The 19093-nt window shown below is 39.7% G+C and overlaps 1 protein-coding gene and 1 pseudogene across 2 annotated transcripts; both read left to right on the plus strand.

Annotated features, from left to right (window-relative positions):
- The first annotated feature begins 233 nt into the window (after window positions 1-233).
- LOC149141005 (receptor-like kinase TMK4) lies at window positions 234-1074 on the plus strand. The gene is made up of 2 exons (XM_089451124.1): window positions 234-780; window positions 884-1074. The coding sequence occupies exons 1-2, from the start codon at window positions 234-236 to the stop codon at window positions 1072-1074; spliced, it is 738 nt and encodes a 245-aa protein (XP_089307250.1).
- A 1613-nt stretch (window positions 1075-2687) lies between these two features.
- Window positions 2688-8508, plus strand: LOC149141006 (MLO-like protein 9; annotated as a pseudogene). Its single transcript, XR_016264791.1, has 15 exons — window positions 2688-2826; window positions 3102-3159; window positions 3551-3828; window positions 4017-4133; window positions 4274-4334; window positions 4624-4712; window positions 4855-4929; window positions 5052-5140; window positions 5299-5348; window positions 5458-5498; window positions 5667-5840; window positions 5947-5982; window positions 6324-6391; window positions 6680-6740; window positions 7366-8508. The product of XR_016264791.1 is annotated as an MLO-like protein 9 (transcript).
- Window positions 8509-19093: the final 10585 nt, after the last annotated feature.

The following is a 19093-nucleotide window of genomic DNA, read 5'->3' on the forward strand; positions in this document are numbered from 1 at the left end:
TTGTAGAGCTAAGATTCTTGTTACGCCGTAAGGCGTTCCCCTCTGAAATCAACTTTGCTCTCTGCCTACGTGTCATTACTTTGCACCATTAGATGATATGTTAGACGATTGAGCCATCTTGAGTCGTTGGATTATGTTGAGGTAGCTGCAACTCCTTAACTGCCTGAGCAGCGCATCGGCTTCGTCTCCTTGGGCTGTATTGACGGCGGAGCGGGAAGATGCTCGTGTACGATATGCCCCAGTGCCGGGCTCTGAGTCTGCATCTGTTTGAATGGGCGCCAGCCGGGGTGAGGCCGCTATGGAAACAGAGGCTTAGCATTGCCCTCGATGTCGCCCGCGGAGTTGAGTACCTGCACAGCCTTGCACAGACGAGCTTCATTCACAGAGATCTGAAGCCCTCTAATATCCTTCTGGGCGACGACATGAGGGCCAAGGTCTCGGATTTCGAGTTGGTCAAGCTGGCCCCTGATGGAAAGTTTTCTGTTGAAACCAGGCTGGCCGGCACTTTTGGTTATCTGGCCCCTGAATACGTAGGTACACATGGAATCACTCCATTTCATTCCATTGCCCTCGATGTCGCCCGCGGAGTTGAGTACCTGCACAGCCTTGCACAGACGAGCTTCATTCACAGAGATCTGAAGCCCTCTAATATTCTTCTGGGCGACGACATGAGGGCCAAGGTCTCGGATTTCGAGTTGGTCAAGCTGGCCCCTGATGGAAAGTTTTTTGTTGAAACCAGGCTGGCCGGCACTTTTGGTTATCTGGCCCCTGAATACGCAGGTAAGCATGGAATCACTCCATTTCATTTGTTGGAATTCACTAGCTTTGATTTGTTTGAATTCATTAACTTAAGTCTCATTGAGTTGATTCAGAATGCAATGAGGTCATTCAACCAGGGAGATTCTTCAGTCTCCCTGGTTGAATGAACTCATTGCATTCCGAATCAACTCAATGAATCTTAGCAATGGTGTAACGCCTGTGTCTGATTTGTCGGAGGACTATTCGCTAACCTTTGATGGTGAAAAACCATCTTTGTCCTGCACTGTTCTTGATTCAAACTGGATATTGACTTAACTTGTTCCATATGCCTGGTGAGTTCATATAGTATTATTAGAGCACATATAAATGTAATGCACTATGATGAAAGTACTCTGTTAAGTTAATTAACCATTTTCACTGTAGCCCACCTGTTTGATTTACAGCAGCATCGTTTAGCAATGGTATTTTGATGTACAAGACTGTTATCTGTAGTTTAAGGAAGAAGGACCAATGGTACTTTGATGTACAAGACCGTTTTCTGTAGTTTAAGCCTTAAGGAAGAAGGACGAATTGAAGACCGAGGATAGTAATAACCAGACTAGAAACTTGGGAGGAAATGCCTGAGAAGGGTAGTCTTCTAGAACAAGACAAAAACTTTGTCTAAATGAATAAGTTCCCACCAATGACATTTTATTAAGATAAGCGACACTGTAGACTGTGCTGTCTCACGGTGCCAGGTAAATACGAATATTGGAATTTGTGAATGAACTCTCCAACTTTATCAAACATAACACATGAATTTTCCAATTTGATTAAACCTAGGACATCATAAATCAATGTAACAACATGAAGGCAAACTATTAAAGATATTTGTCAATGTTCATAAAGTATGAGTAATCATCACTGTACAAGATAATTTACCTCTTAAAATGTTTCAATGCAACTATCTACACAATGCTCAACTTTCACATTATCCTTCTGGGTTTTCTATGTTTAATTTGGCAGTTGAAATTATAAAGCCTTCCTTACTTTCTAGTTGAAATAATTTGAGATTGCTTGTTCATTAGAATTCTCACAATGACCTCAAAGATGTGTGCAAAAGTTGAGGCTTAGTTTGATTGAACATTATCCTCCTGCAAGCTATTCTACACCCTGTGATTGATAGGTAAACCATTTATTGTTTTAATAAATTTCTTCTGAGCCTGATACCAGAAAGTCGGGTGTTTAATGTTGGACACTAAATGTGATAAACTGTATATAGAACTTCTGGAATAGCAGTTGTCAATATTAATCTGTATGATCTATTTGAATTTGAGTATCTTGTAGCTTTGGTTTCAAGGTGTCGTTGTTGCGTATAAATGGCAAATACTAAACAATAAGATCTAATGGAGTTCCAAACCTGTCAAATTCCAATTCTGCTAGCTGGCGAGGATAGTGAGATTCAATGGACCGCAGTTTTCCAAACCTAATTTACCTAAATGATAATCAAGCCAGATAGTGCAGATGAGTGAAAACGAAACAATTATTTGTAACCACACGGTGCAGATGAGTCGACCTGGCATGGCCTTTTCCCATACTTGCATTGACTTGGATCACAGCGACAACATTATATAGAGGCTAGCTGGGGATCCTGCTCCGATAGTGCCTGTGCTTCAATTCAAGATCTAGAAATTGGGGACAAGATATTGCTGTTTGCCATTATTAAATTCAGTGGGATTTGATTAATTGGTGATTGCCGGGTTGTGAATGATGAGATTCAAGGTTTAAATAGAATAAAATATTGAATAATGTTCAAATTCAATAGAATTTGATTAAGTAACTTTGGCTGGCTCGCTCTGTTATAGAGTGTTATGTAAACTATGAAATTCAAGATCAAAATGGAATAAAATACTGAAAATTTCAAAGGGAAACAGTTATCAATCCTGTGAAAAGAAGAATATGGCAGGAGGGGGCAGCAGTAGTGATCGTTCTTTAGCCGAAACTCCTACATGGGCAGTAGCAGTTGTTTGCTTGGGATTTGTAGTCATCTCCTTATTGCTTGAACAGGGTATTCATCATGTTAGCAACGTAAGGTTTTGTTTCAGTCTCAGCAGTAGACTGTTTATTTAATTTATTGCATCTTACTTCGGCTCTGCACTCATTTTGTTTTGGCTAGTGAGGATTTCCTAAAATTTGGGCTTTGTATTCAGCAACAAACCACACTGGTAGAGCCTAATTTTAATGTGCTCATATATGATTAGTGATTAGAAGTAAGAGCTGATCATTTTTTTTTGGGAACACAAGTTTTGAATACAATATGCATTCTGTACTGATAAAGTCTCCTTCTGTCACTATATTGACAGTGGTTAAAGAGGAAAAAGAAGAACGCCCTGTATGAAGCACTTGAAAAACTGAAAGCAGGTAACAGATGTTTCAAACCACTAACATTCCCCATGTGATTGATGCAGATATGCTTGTTGCAGTCTATCTTGCATGAGATTTCTTGCTAATCATCTTGCATGAGAAAATATATCTGAAAATGGTTTGCTCTATGGAGTTCTGATGTTTTACCAGAAATCCTGTTTCCTGGGTAGAGCTTCCTGATGAATTATCATGAGGTGGTCACATGGGCTGACAATATGTCTGAAATGATCTGTTTTGATTGTATTGGTAGATTTTTTTGACATTTTGTAGTTGGATTTCAAACTAATATTTCATGCAAACAGATTTATCTCTTTTAGCTTAGAATTTGTGAATGAGATTTCTGGTGCTCTGAGAAAATATTTCTGAAATTTGTCATTTTGGGCTGCAGAATTGATGCTTCTTGGTTTCATCTCACTTCTACTGACAGTTGGAGCGAAACCCATTTCTATGATTTGTATATCCAAAAAAGTAGGTGATACTATGCTTCTGTGTAAGACAAATGATACTGCTGTCGAAAGCACTGCTGTTGAAAGCATGAAAGTAGATCATGGGGAGGAGCACGGCCGAAAACGTTTATGGGAATCCATGTCCTCTGAACAGAAGATCCCATGGAGGCGTGTCTTAGCTGGTGCTGGTGAGGATAGCAACTATTGTAGCTCCGCACATGTATATACCACACCCTACTCTTAGTCTTACTGCATATGGCATAACTATCCAGGCCCTGTGATTCTCTGAGTGATTTTTTTCATGCAATTAGGGTTACTTAGACCATTTTGAAATAGGATTTCAATATATATTTCAAATGTTTATCCTAAGTTGGACTTATTTGATAATTTGTCATTCTTTGTTTGAAGGGTAACTATCCTCTTGTCTCCCCGACTGGCATGAACCAGCTCCACATCTTCATCTTTTTGTTGGCAGTTCTCCATGTGTTATATAGTGTCTTAACTGTCGCCCTAGCAAGAGCAAAAGTAAGTGGAAGGGGAGACAAATTGTTTTCTCCATATATATTATTCAGTTTAATTTCTGCAGTAGATCTTATTGTTTTGATATCTGCATGCTTTTAAATCCTCTGTTAACAATGAGATCTGTAAATCCTATTGATGCCTAGATGAAGCGCTGGAAAGCATGGGAACAGGAGACACAAACATTGGAGTATGAGTTTTCACATGGTGAGTTCTTTTGGTTCTTCTAACTGGGTTTGTCTAGAAGAGTATTTATTCCAGCATCTGGATACTTTCAGGTTGAAAACTTAAAAGAAATAACCCAAGCCAGTTTGGCAACTGTGCAAATTCTAATTGGGATATACTGTGTTATAGGCTGATTGGGTAAAGTTCTCGATTTCAAAACTAAAATATTTAGAGGGCACAACATGAAACTTGGGCGATTGGATAAGCTTTTGAGGGTGTGAAAAATACCGTATGGGTTTTGAGGGATTTGTTTCCTTTTTGGTCCAAACAGATCCTGCAAGATTCAGATTAACCCATGAAACTTCATTTGTAAAGCGCAATATGAGTTTCTGGAGCCGAACACTGATTCTTAAATGGATGGTAAGTTATTCACAATTCCAAATCTTCAAGGGATATATCTTTGTTTCCTATTTGCATTAATTGAGAAATATCCGTATCCCTATTTGCATTAATTGAGAAATATCCATATCTGATTTAACATTAGCTTTCCTTAGATTTGCAGGTATGCTTCTTTCGTCAATTCTGTCCGTCTGTAACTAAAATTGATTACGTGACCTTGCGCCATGGCTTCATCGTTGTAAGTTTTTATCACTTTAAATCGTCTTTTCCTTCTCATCTTGTTTATTTCAAACCCAACTTCATTCATGTAAGGCATCTGATTTGTTCTAAAGTATTAATTACTTCAAAATGTACGTACAGGCTCACTTGGCTCCAAATAACAAGTTTGATTTTCAGAAATATATCAAGAGATCTTTGGATGATGACTTCAAAAGCGTAGTTGGAATCAGGTTAGTAACGTTTTTCCGTGTTCACAACAGCTTTGGTCTCAGACAGAATTATGTATACAGTATTTCCCTTGTCTGACCTTGGTTTGTCATCCCCTGTTTTTTTCGAAAACCTGTTCTTGACTTTTAACTAACACACACCCTTGATGCATTATCTGCAGTCCTCCTTTGTGGGCTTTTGCTATAATCTTTTTGCTTCTTAATGTGAATGGTAAATCTTCAGTACTCTACCCTGCTTCCAAAGTCAAGTCTTCATTCTAGATGTCCACAATTGTTTAAACTAACTTTCTCCTTCTGATGGGATGTATTCCTCTGAGCAGGGTGGTATACATTTTTCTGGATCTCGTTTATTCCCTTAATGGTAAGGGCATAAACATTTTTCTGGATCTCGTTTATTCCCTTAATTGTAAGTGCATAAAAATATTACTCATAGGAGAGGGTACATTGATCATGTGAACCAATGATCTTGGACGTTTTTCTGATTGAATTCTTCAAAACTTATTTCCATTTGATCTTCCAAAATGTGCAGATAATTTTGTTGATTGGAACAAAGCTACAAGTTATAATAACAGAGATGGCTTTAGAAATTCAAGATAGGCTTTATGTACTGAAAGGAACTCCGGTAGTCCAGCCAACGAATGAACTATTTTGGTTTGGTCGCCCTCAACTTGTCCTTTTCTTGATCCATTTCACTCTCTTCCAGGTATCAAATGATGTGCATGCTAAATTCTCATTGACAAACTATATTTCTGAATTCTCTGAATATTCATGGGAATAGCAATGGATTGATTGTTACTTCTGTTCTGCAGAATGCTTTCCAGCTTGCATTCTTTTTTTGGATATGGGTAAGCAATATGTTCATTCAGTAAAGAATAAATTCTTGTGTGTAGAGTCATTGGGTTTATTATGCTAATGATAGTAACATTTTGCAGTCTTGCATTTGTTGGGATGCGGTTTAGTGGTTGAGACACGGCATCACCATGTTAATGAACCAGAGTCAAATTTAGAAATCAAAACCTTGAATTATAAGTTGGCTGAATTTGATGAAATTTATATGCACTATTAATTCAATAATTAACAAAAAAAATCTAGTCTCAAGAACCCTAAATCAATTTCAGTTTATACAGCATTAGAATTTCATTTCTACATCTCTGCATCTTATTTAGATTTGACTTTATGCTTGCAGTACGAATTTGGCCTGAGATCTTGTTTTCATGACAATTTTGTTTTAATCATAACCAGAATCATCATTGGGTAAGTATGTGATCACTTTTTGAGTTTCCCCATAAAGTTTTCGAGGAAAAAGAAAGTATGTTGAGCATTCAAACCCATAGACTATTATACATATTTTGTTTACAAATCTTTATCTTGCCTTAAAGATGAAGAGAGCACATTCTAAGCAAGCAAGTAATCGTTTTAATTAGGTTATTGCTGCTTTGGATTAGTACTAGCAGACTGCAGTGCTGTCTATGGAGAACACTGATAGTAACCATTTTTTGCATCTGATGAGGACTCCATTGGGCTGCTTGTGTCTGTGATTAGGGTTGCTGTGCAGTTTCTATGTAGCTACATCACACTTCCACTTTATGCACTTGTGACACAGGTGAGTCTTTTCATGTTCATCGAAGATACCATCAAATTCGGGTTGTTGAGAGGATCAACTGAAATTCAGACTCCAGAACAGGCTGAATTATATGAATATAAATTGGGAGAGTTGCATTGGTCAAGTCTTCACTACCAGTCGATTTATCTTGTTTACTTTGTACAGAGGATAGATGCAGCCAAGCTGTACAGTGCGTGATGCTTAAATAACTTACTAGTATTTATAAAATAAGAGATAAGTTGTCACTTGAGAATTAGTTGAACTCACAGCAGACAAATTTATTAGGGAAAAATAAGAACTAGGAAGTTTCAATTTTTATTTTTATTTTTGGCAGAACAGATTATTCACTCTGTTGTGGGCTTCAGGCAACCCTAAAAAAAATTGGTTAGAAAATAGGACCACTCTAGAGCTTTTTTTTGTTTGTTCAATAAATTTATGTTAGTAGTCTCACCCATGTCAAAAGAAAACAAGAGAAAAAGACACAGTGACTGTGTTGAAAGATTGGCAGAATTTTTCTTTAGGCGAATTGATTTTGTGATAGTGAGCTTCAGGACTGTTCAAATAATCCTGCTGTGATTAAACCTTAGGGTAGTGCTCTCAAAACTGATGAGATGTTCCTGTGCAGATGGGTTCTCACATGAAGAAGGCTATATTTGAAGAACAGACAGCCATTGCCTTACAGAAATGGCATAAAACTGCTAAGAAAAAAAATGAAACGACATAGAAAGCCAGAGCATTCTTCTTCTGGAATCGCAAGCAGCTCAGTGTTGTCTTCTGGGTTTCAAAGTGGGGAAACAACTCCAATCCATGGATCTTCTCCATTGCACTTGCTTCGCAGATACAAAACAATGGGAGACGTTAATACTTCAGAGATATCTGAGAGCTATTATCACTCAGAATATGAAGCATCGGATCTGGAAATGGACACATCTCCAAGTTATTCTCCCCAACGTGCTGAATCTATTTTGATTATCGAGGCACAGGGGGACACACAGGTTACAAGTCAATATCCCATGTCAACGAATGCAGACACACAGAGTGAAGAGTTTTCTTTTGCCAAGTTATAATGTGAGATCCACATCAGACCAAACCTCCTTCAAAACAGCCTTGTAGCCATGTTTGAATTCACATTTGAAACTTGTAATAACCGAGGTAATGTTTATTTCGATTTAATCAGCTGTGAGAAGTGGCCCCACGACAAACAGGAAATCAAAAGGGATCTAAACATCCACATATATTACTCTTCGTTGAGCTTAAAAATGGACAAACTGCAATCAACTATTGCAATATTTTCACAAAAGGATCAGATGGAATTCATGGTGTTAGAGAATCTAGGGCAAAGTATTGTTGTGATGAGTTTCCGTGACCTGATAACAATTCAGCTCACAACTTACTTTCTCTGCCAACGGGCCATGGTGCCTTGTAATGGTACATTGATGCTTGAAGGCCTCATTCAATCAAATCTGCAGGGAAATATGGAAGGAGGAGTGGCAGCAATCTGACTATCCATTGCACTTGCTTCGCAGATACAAAACAATGGGAGACGTTAATACTTCAGAGATATCTGAGAGCTATTATCACTCAGAATATGAAGCATCGGATCTGGAAATGGACACATCTCCAAGTTATTCTCCCCAACGTGCTGAATCTATTTTGATTATCGAGGCACAGGGGGACACACAGGTTACAAGTCAATATCCCATGTCAACGAATGCAGACACACAGAGTGAAGAGTTTTCTTTTGCCAAGTTATAATGTGAGATCCACATCAGACCAAACCTCCTTCAAAACAGCCTTGTAGCCATGTTTGAATTCACATTTGAAACTTGTAATAACCGAGGTAATGTTTATTTCGATTTAATCAGCTGTGAGAAGTGGCCCCACGACAAACAGGAAATCAAAAGGGATCTAAACATCCACATATATTACTCTTCGTTGAGCTTAAAAATGGACAAACTGCAATCAACTATTGCAATATTTTCACAAAAGGATCAGATGGAATTCATGGTGTTAGAGAATCTAGGGCAAAGTATTGTTGTGATGATTTTCCGTGACCTGATAACAATTCAGCTCACAACTTACTTTCTCTGCCAACGGGCCATGGTGCCTTGTAATGGTACATTGATGCTTGAAGGCCTCATTCAATCAAATCTGCAGGGAAATATGGAAGGAGGAGTGGCAGCAATCTGACTATCTGAGTTCGAGTCCTAAAATTGAAAAAATCTCGATTGTTTTAGGAATTCTCTAACATTTGTACCTCACTCTGCTTCAGTGGGATCATTTTAGAATATGTGAAAACAAATATCTAAACATTTTAATATTTTGAATAGTGAGAGTATCTAACTTACCAATCTTCTTTGGCCATGTTATGGCATAAAAAATATAAAATCTATTTTGGTTCATGGACCATCTTCAGCTTTTGATTGTGACCTATGTCATGTTATAACTTATAGGGTATGTTTCCAAAATGGCATGTCCCTTTGTTGAAATTCCATTCCATATTAGTATTCTTCTGTCTTATCTTTAGCTTTAATCTTGTGACATCTAATTTATTGCTTTTTGACAGTCATGGTTACTCTTCAGTTTTCTTTGAACCCAAGAAAGAACAGAGTAAAGTTTCTTATTCCTTTGAATAGTGATAGTAACTTTCTAGGAACTTTCTCAATAGTCACTGTAAGGGAGGAGGAATATAATTGCTTTCCACGCAAGTTCCTGGGTTGATGTGATAGCCTCCTTGCACAAAATTCCTTTGTGCAGTCCCATCATTACTTTGAGTGGTCTCAAACATTTCCAAAAACCATTTTATACAATTGGTTTATAAAGGCTTTGCCTTTACAAAAAATCTAGCAAACCTTCTTAGGCCTTTCGTCCCTCCACCATAGTCTGATCTGAGGTTCAGGTCTCTTTTAGGGCTTGACCCTTTTCGGACTGCAAGTTGGCCTTTGCAGTCCCATCATTACTTTGAGTGGTCTCAAACATTTCCAAAAACCATTTTATACAATTGGTTTATAAAGGCTTTGCCTTTACAAAAAATCTAGCAAACCTTCTTAGGCCTTTCGTCCCTCCACCATAGTCTGATCTGAGGTTCAGGTCTCTTTTAGGGCTTGACCCTTTTCGGACTGCAAGTTGGCCTTTTCAATTTTGTTTTAATCCCATCCACCTGGCTAAGCATTAAACTTCCTTTGTGCAGTGCCATCATTGCTCTGAGTGGTCTCAAACATTTCCAAAAACCATTTTATGCAAAAACTGTTTTATGACCCGGATGCGGGTGTTTTCAAAGAGCATTAATGGGCTCACTTAGAAACGCCGGTGCAAGGACCAGCCAGGTGATGAATTGGGCCCGGATCCAGGCTCACTGCAGTCGAAATCTGACCAGCATGCAGATGGAAATAAATGGCCCATCAGGCCAAGATATGGATACAGTAGATATCAGAATGGCGCCTCCTGTTCCCATTGTTCGTCCCCCGATTCGTAGCTATTGTCCGCTGCAGGCAAAGCTCGCAGGTAGCAGAACAACTACATGAAAACATTGTTGGCACCTTAGTTGCATCGATTTTGGAAATGGCCACCATTTCTCCCACTCCATGCTTTGCCCTGTAAATCCTGCTCAGAGGCCCTGTTTCTGTAATCAATCCCCCTCCCCAACTGAATATCCCGTTGATCTGCTCTCAGTCCTCACCAGGATGGTAAGGCATCGAATGAGGAGTCGATTTGGAGGTTCTCGGGGAGGCAGAGCGAGACCTCATACTACGCAGAGCTCGGCTCCCCCTTCCCCTCCTCAGGGCCAGGAAGATGAGCCTCAACCCAAACCTCAGCTCAGACACTATTCCTACGCGTGCAGTAGGCGGGGGCGTGGGATGGAGTCAAGGGATCCGCTCAGAGATTTTGGGCTCCATTCTGTTATTTCCCAGCAGAGTCCTGGCTCTGCCTCTCACACTACCCATTTCAGGCTCCATAGCCGTCTAAATAAACCTACTATCACTGCTAAGGTGACCATTGTCTTCACTGAAGAAGAAATGCTGGACAGTGATCAAGTGACAAGCTCTAAGGAGCATTCTCAGGGGATGAGAGCCCAGGATATGAGAGGAGTCAGGAGAAAAATTCAAAGGATGATAGCCAGGGAATCAGGCATAGCAGAATGCATGGTGACAATGAGCATGTAGACGACTTTCAACGGGCGGGTGGCTGCTCTGCAGTCGTGGCTTTAACGGTGGGGTGTGCTGGCAGATCAAGAGGCACCCAACAGATGGAGGGGCCTACAGGCGATGCTGAGAAGAGCGATGTGGAGAAAAAGGAAGACGATTGGGAACAGTATGTGTGTCCCGTGGTCGAGGAAACTCCGGAGGAGTAGCAAAACAACTGATGCCCTCTGGCAAATGCAGCCACCCATGAACCAAATCGGCCTCAGGCAGATCACGGTTTGGTCCAGTCGCTTGATATTTTTGCGTATGTTTAGCAGTTCAGTAGTTTTGTTGGTTTGCTGTCATGTCCAGTGTTGCTGAGTTGCACCTTTTTTCTGTGTCACAAGGTCGTATTATGGTGTCTGTTGATGTCAGTTCAGGGTTATATGGTAACTGTTTTGCAATTTCATGCTGGTTTCCCCAATCTGGGGCAGTATCAACTGTTTCGATGAAAGCTAGAAACAGAGTTTGAGGCGGGGCCTCGGTGTAATTATATTTTTGCCTTTTTTAATTGAATTAGTCTTAGAAAAAAAACTGTTTTATGCATCCTATTTACTTTTCCAACTATTGTATGATTGTTGCTATGGTCCGAAATTAATTTCTACATTAATTAAATTCAATAATTGATTTGTTTGATTGAGATCATAAGGGAAAGAATCACTTAGGGCTAGAATTTTCTACAATTGGAACAATGCACAATGGGTTCATTATTGAACAATTAGAAGCTAAAATGCGAGAAATTTCACAATGGATTCATGATTGAAACCATTAACTTAAAACAAACATGTTATTTTTTAATCACCTTGTCAATTTCGAATAGTCACAACTATGGAGCAATTTTAAGGTAACCTTTCATGAGGTGAATGCTCAATTTGAAAGAAGTTTCAACTTAGAATAGGGTTGGTTATGCCGATATTAGTCAACAATGTCAATTTTATAAATTGAGAAAGAGCCAAAGCGGACATGCTATTGCCAAATCTCCTTGCTCATGTAGAAAGGGAGTGGCATTACATGTGACAGCGCCTTAGTTACCTCAAATATCATTTCTCAACTTTTACCTACATTGTATTTTTAATTAGTAGCATGTCGGATAACCTTTGAAGGAAAAAATCAATTATAATTGAATTGTGGAATGGTAATATTCAAACCTTCAAGTGAGCAGTTGCTTTCTTTTTGTCGATGAAGACACCTGTGGGTTCAACCACATACTCATTTGTTGACACAAATATAAGTTCCAGGCCTGTACAACATACTAAGTACCAGGCGGGTAATTGTTCAGAGCTTTTAGATGTTCCAGAATGGTGCCAAAGGTGAAGTTATTTGGCTTAAAAACACTCTCCTCATTTCACCAAAAACATTTAGGGCCTCATGGCATTACCCAACGCAGACCTTGACAATGGTGCCAAAGCTGAAGTTGTTTGGCTTAGAAACACTCTCCTCATTTGACCAAAAACATTTAGGGCCTCATGGCATTACCCATTCTGTGCATATCATCAAATTACGGAACCTAAAACAATTGCACAACATCTCTCCACCATTATGTACAACATCGTTTTCTCTGGAAACAACAATACTCATGCAAAACCCAAATTCCACAATACGAATTTTCCCAATACAAAACCCACAACATAGCTTTGGTGTTGCTACTGCCCAATGCCCTAAAAAATGTATACATTATTTGGCATTAACTGCATTTTGCAATTTAGTATTTAAACATTAGCCGATGATGATAGTAATTGTTGCTAAGCTTGAATAAATCTCTGTTTATAGTTATGACAAACTTTATCGGTCAGCGGGTTTAACCTTGTATGTCTAGCTAAGCCAACTTCAACTCAGTTTGGTGATTCTACAACTAGACCTTAGTTGATATCAACTCCACTACACATTTTTACATCAACTCAACCAAAGCTAACATGAACTTGGCTCATTCAGTGGACTCAATCAACAAAGACTTTAAGTAACGGGAAACTCAATCATCATGGCTTATCTGATTGTTTCTAACATGTGTAGGTTTCTGAAATTGTTAATTTACGGTTTTAACTATGTTTCAAAAAGAATAATCATATAGAAGTTGTTGTAATAAATATCTTTTTTATTATGTTTACGAGCTTAGATAACCACTCATTTAGAAACAAATTGAACATGCTTCTTGCCCTTTCTCCACACCCATTTACTCTAACAATGGACATAGAGCATGTATATTTATACCTGTGCGTTGGAAATACCATTTTATACTTTAATGTTTATTATTTTTGTTTTATTATTATTACTTGAATTTCTTCTTAACAAGTGGTTGTGTTTCTTTTCCTTTTATTGAAAGTATGGGCTCCAATGTTGGCTCTCTTATTATGGAGTATAATTCATCTTTGAGAATTTTTCAATTGTTAAGTTAGGTAGTCAATTGCTTAAACTATTAAATTTATTTCAAAAAGTTTTTGTTACTTTATAGGTTAGACACTGGCTTGAAATATTAAACTTATTTCAAAATGTTTTTGTTACTTTATAGATAAGGCGTAGATTTCTTGGCTCTGTGATGAAAATAATGAAGGGAAAATACATGTTAATCTGTTACTTGTGCTCTTTGATGGAAGTTTTGTAATGCATCACTGAAAAATACATGGTGAGAAAAAAATGCATATTATGCTAATTGAGGAATTTTTTTCGCTTGTCAAACTTACAGTGTTGAATTTAACACACTAACACTTTACAACAATGAACTAACAATATTCATGATGAAAATAGCAATATGGAAGATTTATCTGCATAATTAAAAAGACAATATGGGAGATTCCAATCACGTTCCAAGGCATTTTTTAAAATGTGAATGTGACAAAAGGTTGTTGTGGAAGGTGTTGTTTGTATATGGGAAATTTCTTGATCATTGTGTATAATCCTAATGTTGATAGATATGTCTACTAACTGGTTTCAGTTAATGGGGCATTGATTTGAGCGTTCAATATATTTTTATTCTTTATCAAAGTATTCTTTTGTTGTATTTGTGTTCTTCAATTTATGCCTTACGGCGTTTCTTTTGCAACATCTGGTGCAAATGCTAGTACGGTACTTTGGAGAGGATTTGATTTAGATGAAATGTGGATTGTGTGATGTTTGTGTCAATGGGCCACCCAATTGTGAGAACTTGAGTAGGGAAAGGCAAGATATCGGAGTGACGCAATTAAGGATACACATGGCAATGATAAAAGAAGTTCTAAATTGTCAGTAGAATTAAAAAAAAAACACACATTAATTTAGTCTTAAATGAAATCAGTTCCACATAATTTTTATAATCAAAATGCTTACAAGTAACTTTGAGGGTTATAAACTCTTTTAGCAGAGATTTGGGTCTAGTGGGTCTTGGGTCCAGATTTTGAATTTGGGCTTCGATACCATGTGTGAGGCTCCATCCTCGAGTCCTATAACTAAAACTAAATTTCTCTAATTTTAAATACAATAAAGTGGGAAATAACTTATTTCTATATAAACATTTAATTGATAATAATTTACCATTAAAATTTATTTCTCACAAATTAAATAAGTAAGAATTTCATTACAACCATTTACATAAGTAATCAATAAACAGAGGAATACATGTTCCAATAGCTTAGTTGAGATGCTCCTGAGCTCCTGACTCTGTTGGGATGCTCCTATTGACTACCCGACTGGATTTGCCTCCCAACCAACTAGGAAGTATTTCCTAGCCCAGGGAACCTCCATGGGTTCCCTATCCCTTCGAGCCCAAGTCCAACCAGATGCAGTGTGTCCAAGTTAAACAAATACTCTCCTTCTCTCCCTTCTCTTTTCTCCACCATTCTCCCAAAACAAAATCCTCCAAAAACTACAACCAAAACCAAAACCAAGACCAAGACCAATGATCCCCCTCTCCTCTCATCATCCTTCCCCTTTTATGCATCTTTCTCCCATCCACTTCAACCACCTATCATTAATGTCATAACTACCCTCTCATCCTTTCATTTGACTTTTCTTACCATATCTTCTCCCAAGTAAATTTGAGAGGACATTTTGGGGATAAGATATGACGTATTTGGAAGATAATATCCTTCTTGAAAGGATTAGCCGATTTGGAGGGCGATTTCAAATCGGAGCTCCCGCGCGACCGCCCCCTGACTGGTTCTTCGCCTTCTCCAAGCCCCGCCTGGCAGCTCTGCTGCTGGGTTTGTCTCTACCCTGCAAGCCCTCCTGGGCTCCCTTCCACTGCTTCACGGTCTCTCTTGGGCCTCCTTCCCGGCCCCAGCTCTGGGGCCCCTTCCTTCTTCACCTCCGCTTTTATCCTCTGCCGACTTCGAGTTGGCCCTCCTCCGCCGCCATGGCTGGGACTGATCCCTCGTCCCCAGGCTTTGAAGACAACGAAAAACTTTTTGCATCTCTTATCCCTGAGAACGCCTCATCAAGAATCCGTCCATCTGCATCCAAGTTTGTCAAGAAACTTGATGAAATCCCTGAAGTATCTCTTCCTCCCAGTCTCCCGAGGAAGGCTGCAATCACTTTAGCTGAGAGGGGTCTCGTTGGCCAGTTTACTGGCCTCTGGCCTTCGCCCAGAGCAGTCCAAAAATGGGTGGAACATAACTGGAACGCGATAATACAAGGGAAAATAGCTATCAGATTCTGTGGAAGGGGCTTCTATACTTTTCTTTTCGAAACAAAAGAGGACCGAAACCTCATTTTTAGAAATGGCCCCTACTTCATGGATTCAAGAGGCCTCTATCTGAACAGATGGTCTCCCGATTTCGATCCGGAAATGGACATCCCAAATGCAGTCCCGGTTTGGGTCCGTCTGCCTCACCTTCCTCTCCATTGCTGGGGAGATGAATCAGTAAAGGCTATTGGGAACACGGTTGGAAAATACATTGATAGATGCGAACCAAAGGAGAATATGCATGCTTGTGCGAGGATCTGCATTGAAGTCGACTTAGGGAAAGGCCTGCTGGAAGCCATCAAGATCAAAGTAGATCACTGGACACACATCCAACAGCTAGACTACGAGCAACTACCTTTCAAATGCAAGGTATGTCACGAATATGGACATTTTGCAAATAGATGTAGTAAGTTAAAAATAAATGAGTCTAATGAAAATGCTGAAACCTCTGAAGGCTCATGGGAGCAAGTAAAAAAGAAGAAATCAAACCCCCTGCAAGGTCCAAGTTCCAAGCCTCCTCCGGAACCCCAAGCTGCCCCTCCTCCTCCCCCTTCTAGCTCAACCCAGCCCTTCCCCTCATCCTCCAACCCTTTTGAATCCCTGTCAGTAGAAGAACCCCTATCACCCCCTCCCTCTCCCCGAGCCACTGCCCTCACAGTCATCCCCTCTACCTTGTTGCCTTCATCCTCTCCCCCTCCAACTATATAACGTATCCTCACTAGAAACAAAATGAAAGAAGCAAGTCTCACTTCTGATCCTCTGAGAAAAGCAGGCAGGAAGTCAAACAAAGAAATTAGAGATGAAACAGCAGCAAAAGAAATGGCCACTGGAACTCAGCAGTCGATGGACTCATTCCTGGATAAACAAAAAGGAAGTGGGGAAAAGACAAAGGAGAGGAGCGGGGCTCATCCAAAAATCAGTAAATAATGATATTGGTCTCTTGGAATTGCAGGGGGCTGGGCTCCTCCCTAAAATCAAATGCAGTCCGGGATTTAATCAACCAAGAGCAGCCAGATCTCTTTCTCATCCAGGAGACCAAAATATCTTAGCAAGACTTTCAGAACCTCACCAAAAGATACAAAAATTTCACAGGTACAACAATAGATGCAGTAGGCGCCTCAGGAGGAATAGGAACTCTTTGGAAAAAGAGCAAATGGGACCTCACCAACCATCTATAACATCTACGCCCCGAATCACTACAGGGATAAAGCTCTCTGCTGGGAATCTATAAACTCAGAATTGCAGTCCTCTCAAGATAGGAACATTTTTATGGGTGGAGATCTGAACCTAATAAGGAACATTGAGGAAAAAATAGGTGGGAACTTCTCGCTGACCCCTCAAGAGACTCATTGGAAGCGATAATACAAACCCATAACTTCATTGATATTCCCCCTTATAATGGCAAATTCACGTGGAGCAACAAGGGAGTTGGTATTCACAATATCAAAGAGAGATTGGACATAATTTTAATTCATGAAAGAATTGTTTCAGGCTTCTCCTCAGTCAAAAACAAAATTGTCCACGCCTCAGCCTCAGACCATAAGCCCGTGGTCCTGATCCTTGACAAGGGAAGAAATCTTGGGCCCCTTCCCTTCAAATACAATAAATCTTGGGACTCTAAGGATGAATTTCGAAAACTCATCAAAGATCAGTGGGTGAAGGAAGTCATTGGTTCGCCCATGGGAAACAAAATTAAAATCCTTAAGAGCAGTAATAAAACAGTGGGCCAAAGCGAAAACAGCAATGGAAAATAAAAAAAGAACAGAACTTCACAGGCAAATGGAACAGTGGAATCAAGAGAAAGAGGATAACCAACTCACAAAGGAAGACCAAGCCCAAGAAAACCAAATGTTCAGGGAACTCTACAGGCATAATAGAGTGGAGGAAGAAGAACAAAGACAGAAATCGAAGTGTCTTTGGCTCAGAGCTGGAGACAAAAACACCTCCTTATTTCACAACAACATAAAGATCAGACGAGCCGGAAATCAAATCGATAAAATCATGGCAGAGGGGAAAGAAATCAGCGAACAAGAGGAAATCAAAGAGGCAGCGCACAGCCACTTCAAATCCCTATTATCAGCAGTCCCTCAGACTTCGAACAACACAGATTTTCTCAGACCAGTCGAGAGCAAAATTTCTGAACTGCAAAATAGAGACCTGGATCAGGATGTTTCAGAGGAGGAGATAAGGTTGGCGACCTTCAGCATGCAACCGGATAAGGCTCCGGGACCCGACGGTTTCACTGTCGCCTTCTACAGGAATCACTGGGACACAATAAAAAAAGATTATGTCAGGATGGTAAAAAATGTCTTTAAAAAATTCAAGATGGGGGAAAACACTAAATCCTCCCACCTTGCTCTCATCCCCAAGGACCTCAATCCCCTCTCCTTTGACTGTTTTAGACCTATTTCTCTTTGCAACGTCTCATACAAGATAGTTACTAAAATTCTGGCTAACAGGCTAAAAAAGCTTCTTCCCTAACTTATATCATAGAATCAAGGCGGATTTGTCACCCATAGACAAATAACGGACAACGTCATATTGATCCAAGAAGAAATTCATAGCAGCATCAACAGAAAAGTAAGAGGTATGATTACAAAATTGGACATGGAAAATGCCTTTGACAGGGTCGACCATCACTTCCTGGCAGATGTCCTCAGGAAATTCGGGATCTCCAACAAATTCATAAGCATCACCATGGAGTGCATCTCAAACCCTTGGACTGCCCCCCTCATAAATGGTAGACCCAGCAGCTACTTTAGAAGCACTAGGGGACTGAGGCAAGGCTGCCCCCTCTCTCCCTTCTTATATATCATTATGGTTGAAACCTTGAGCATTCATCTGGAAAAACTCCGCAAGAAAAAGGAGATCACAGGGATCAGCATAGAGAGAGGGATAAAAGAAATTAATCATTCGCTCTTTGTGGATGACACCCTTTTAATTGGGGGAGCCTCAAGCTTAATGGCAAAAAGATTCAAGAAAACTCTGGACTCCTTCCTGGCAGCATCGGGGGGAAGGCTAAACAACAAAAAATGTAAAATATACACTTGGAATGTCCCTCTTCAAATCATGCAAAGAATCTCCTTGATCATGGACATCCCAGTTCAAAGGAATTGGAGTCACTTCTCCTATCTGGGTCTGCCCTTAGCAAAAGAAATAGTCAAGTCTGAAATTTGGGTTAAGCACATAGAAAAAATGAGAGGACTACTCCAAAGCTGGGGGCTGTCCTGGCTAAATTTGGCAGGTAGAACTACTCTCATTAAGGCTCTCCTCTCCGCTCTCCCCATATATCAATATGCAGTAACTTTGGCTCCCGCTAGTGCCCATAAGCACATGGAGTTAATTATGAGAAGTTTCCTCTGGCAGGGAGGGAAGCAAGACTCGAAAAAATTCAGCCTAGTCAGATGGGATCAAGTTACCCTCCCCTTCGAAAAAGGGGGCCTAGCCATCAAAATTCCAAGTCTCTCTAACAAAGCAATGGGATTTAAACTGATCTGGAGAATGCTCATAGGAAAAGG

The sequence above is a fragment of the Pinus tabuliformis genome, chromosome X (genome assembly GCF_031772625.1).
Source record: "Pinus tabuliformis cultivar Carrire ecotype Pingquan chromosome X, CPIR1, whole genome shotgun sequence".
Lineage (NCBI taxonomy): Eukaryota > Viridiplantae > Streptophyta > Pinopsida > Pinales > Pinaceae > Pinus > Pinus tabuliformis.

Coding starts and splice junctions, on each gene's coding strand:
- LOC149141005 (XM_089451124.1), top strand. CDS start 234: ATGCCCCAGTGCCGGGCTCTGAGTCTGCATCTGTTTGAATGGGCGCCA. Junction 781..883: donor TCTGGCCCCTGAATACGCAG/GTAAGCATGGAA, acceptor GAATGCAATGAG/GTCATTCAACCAGGGAGATT.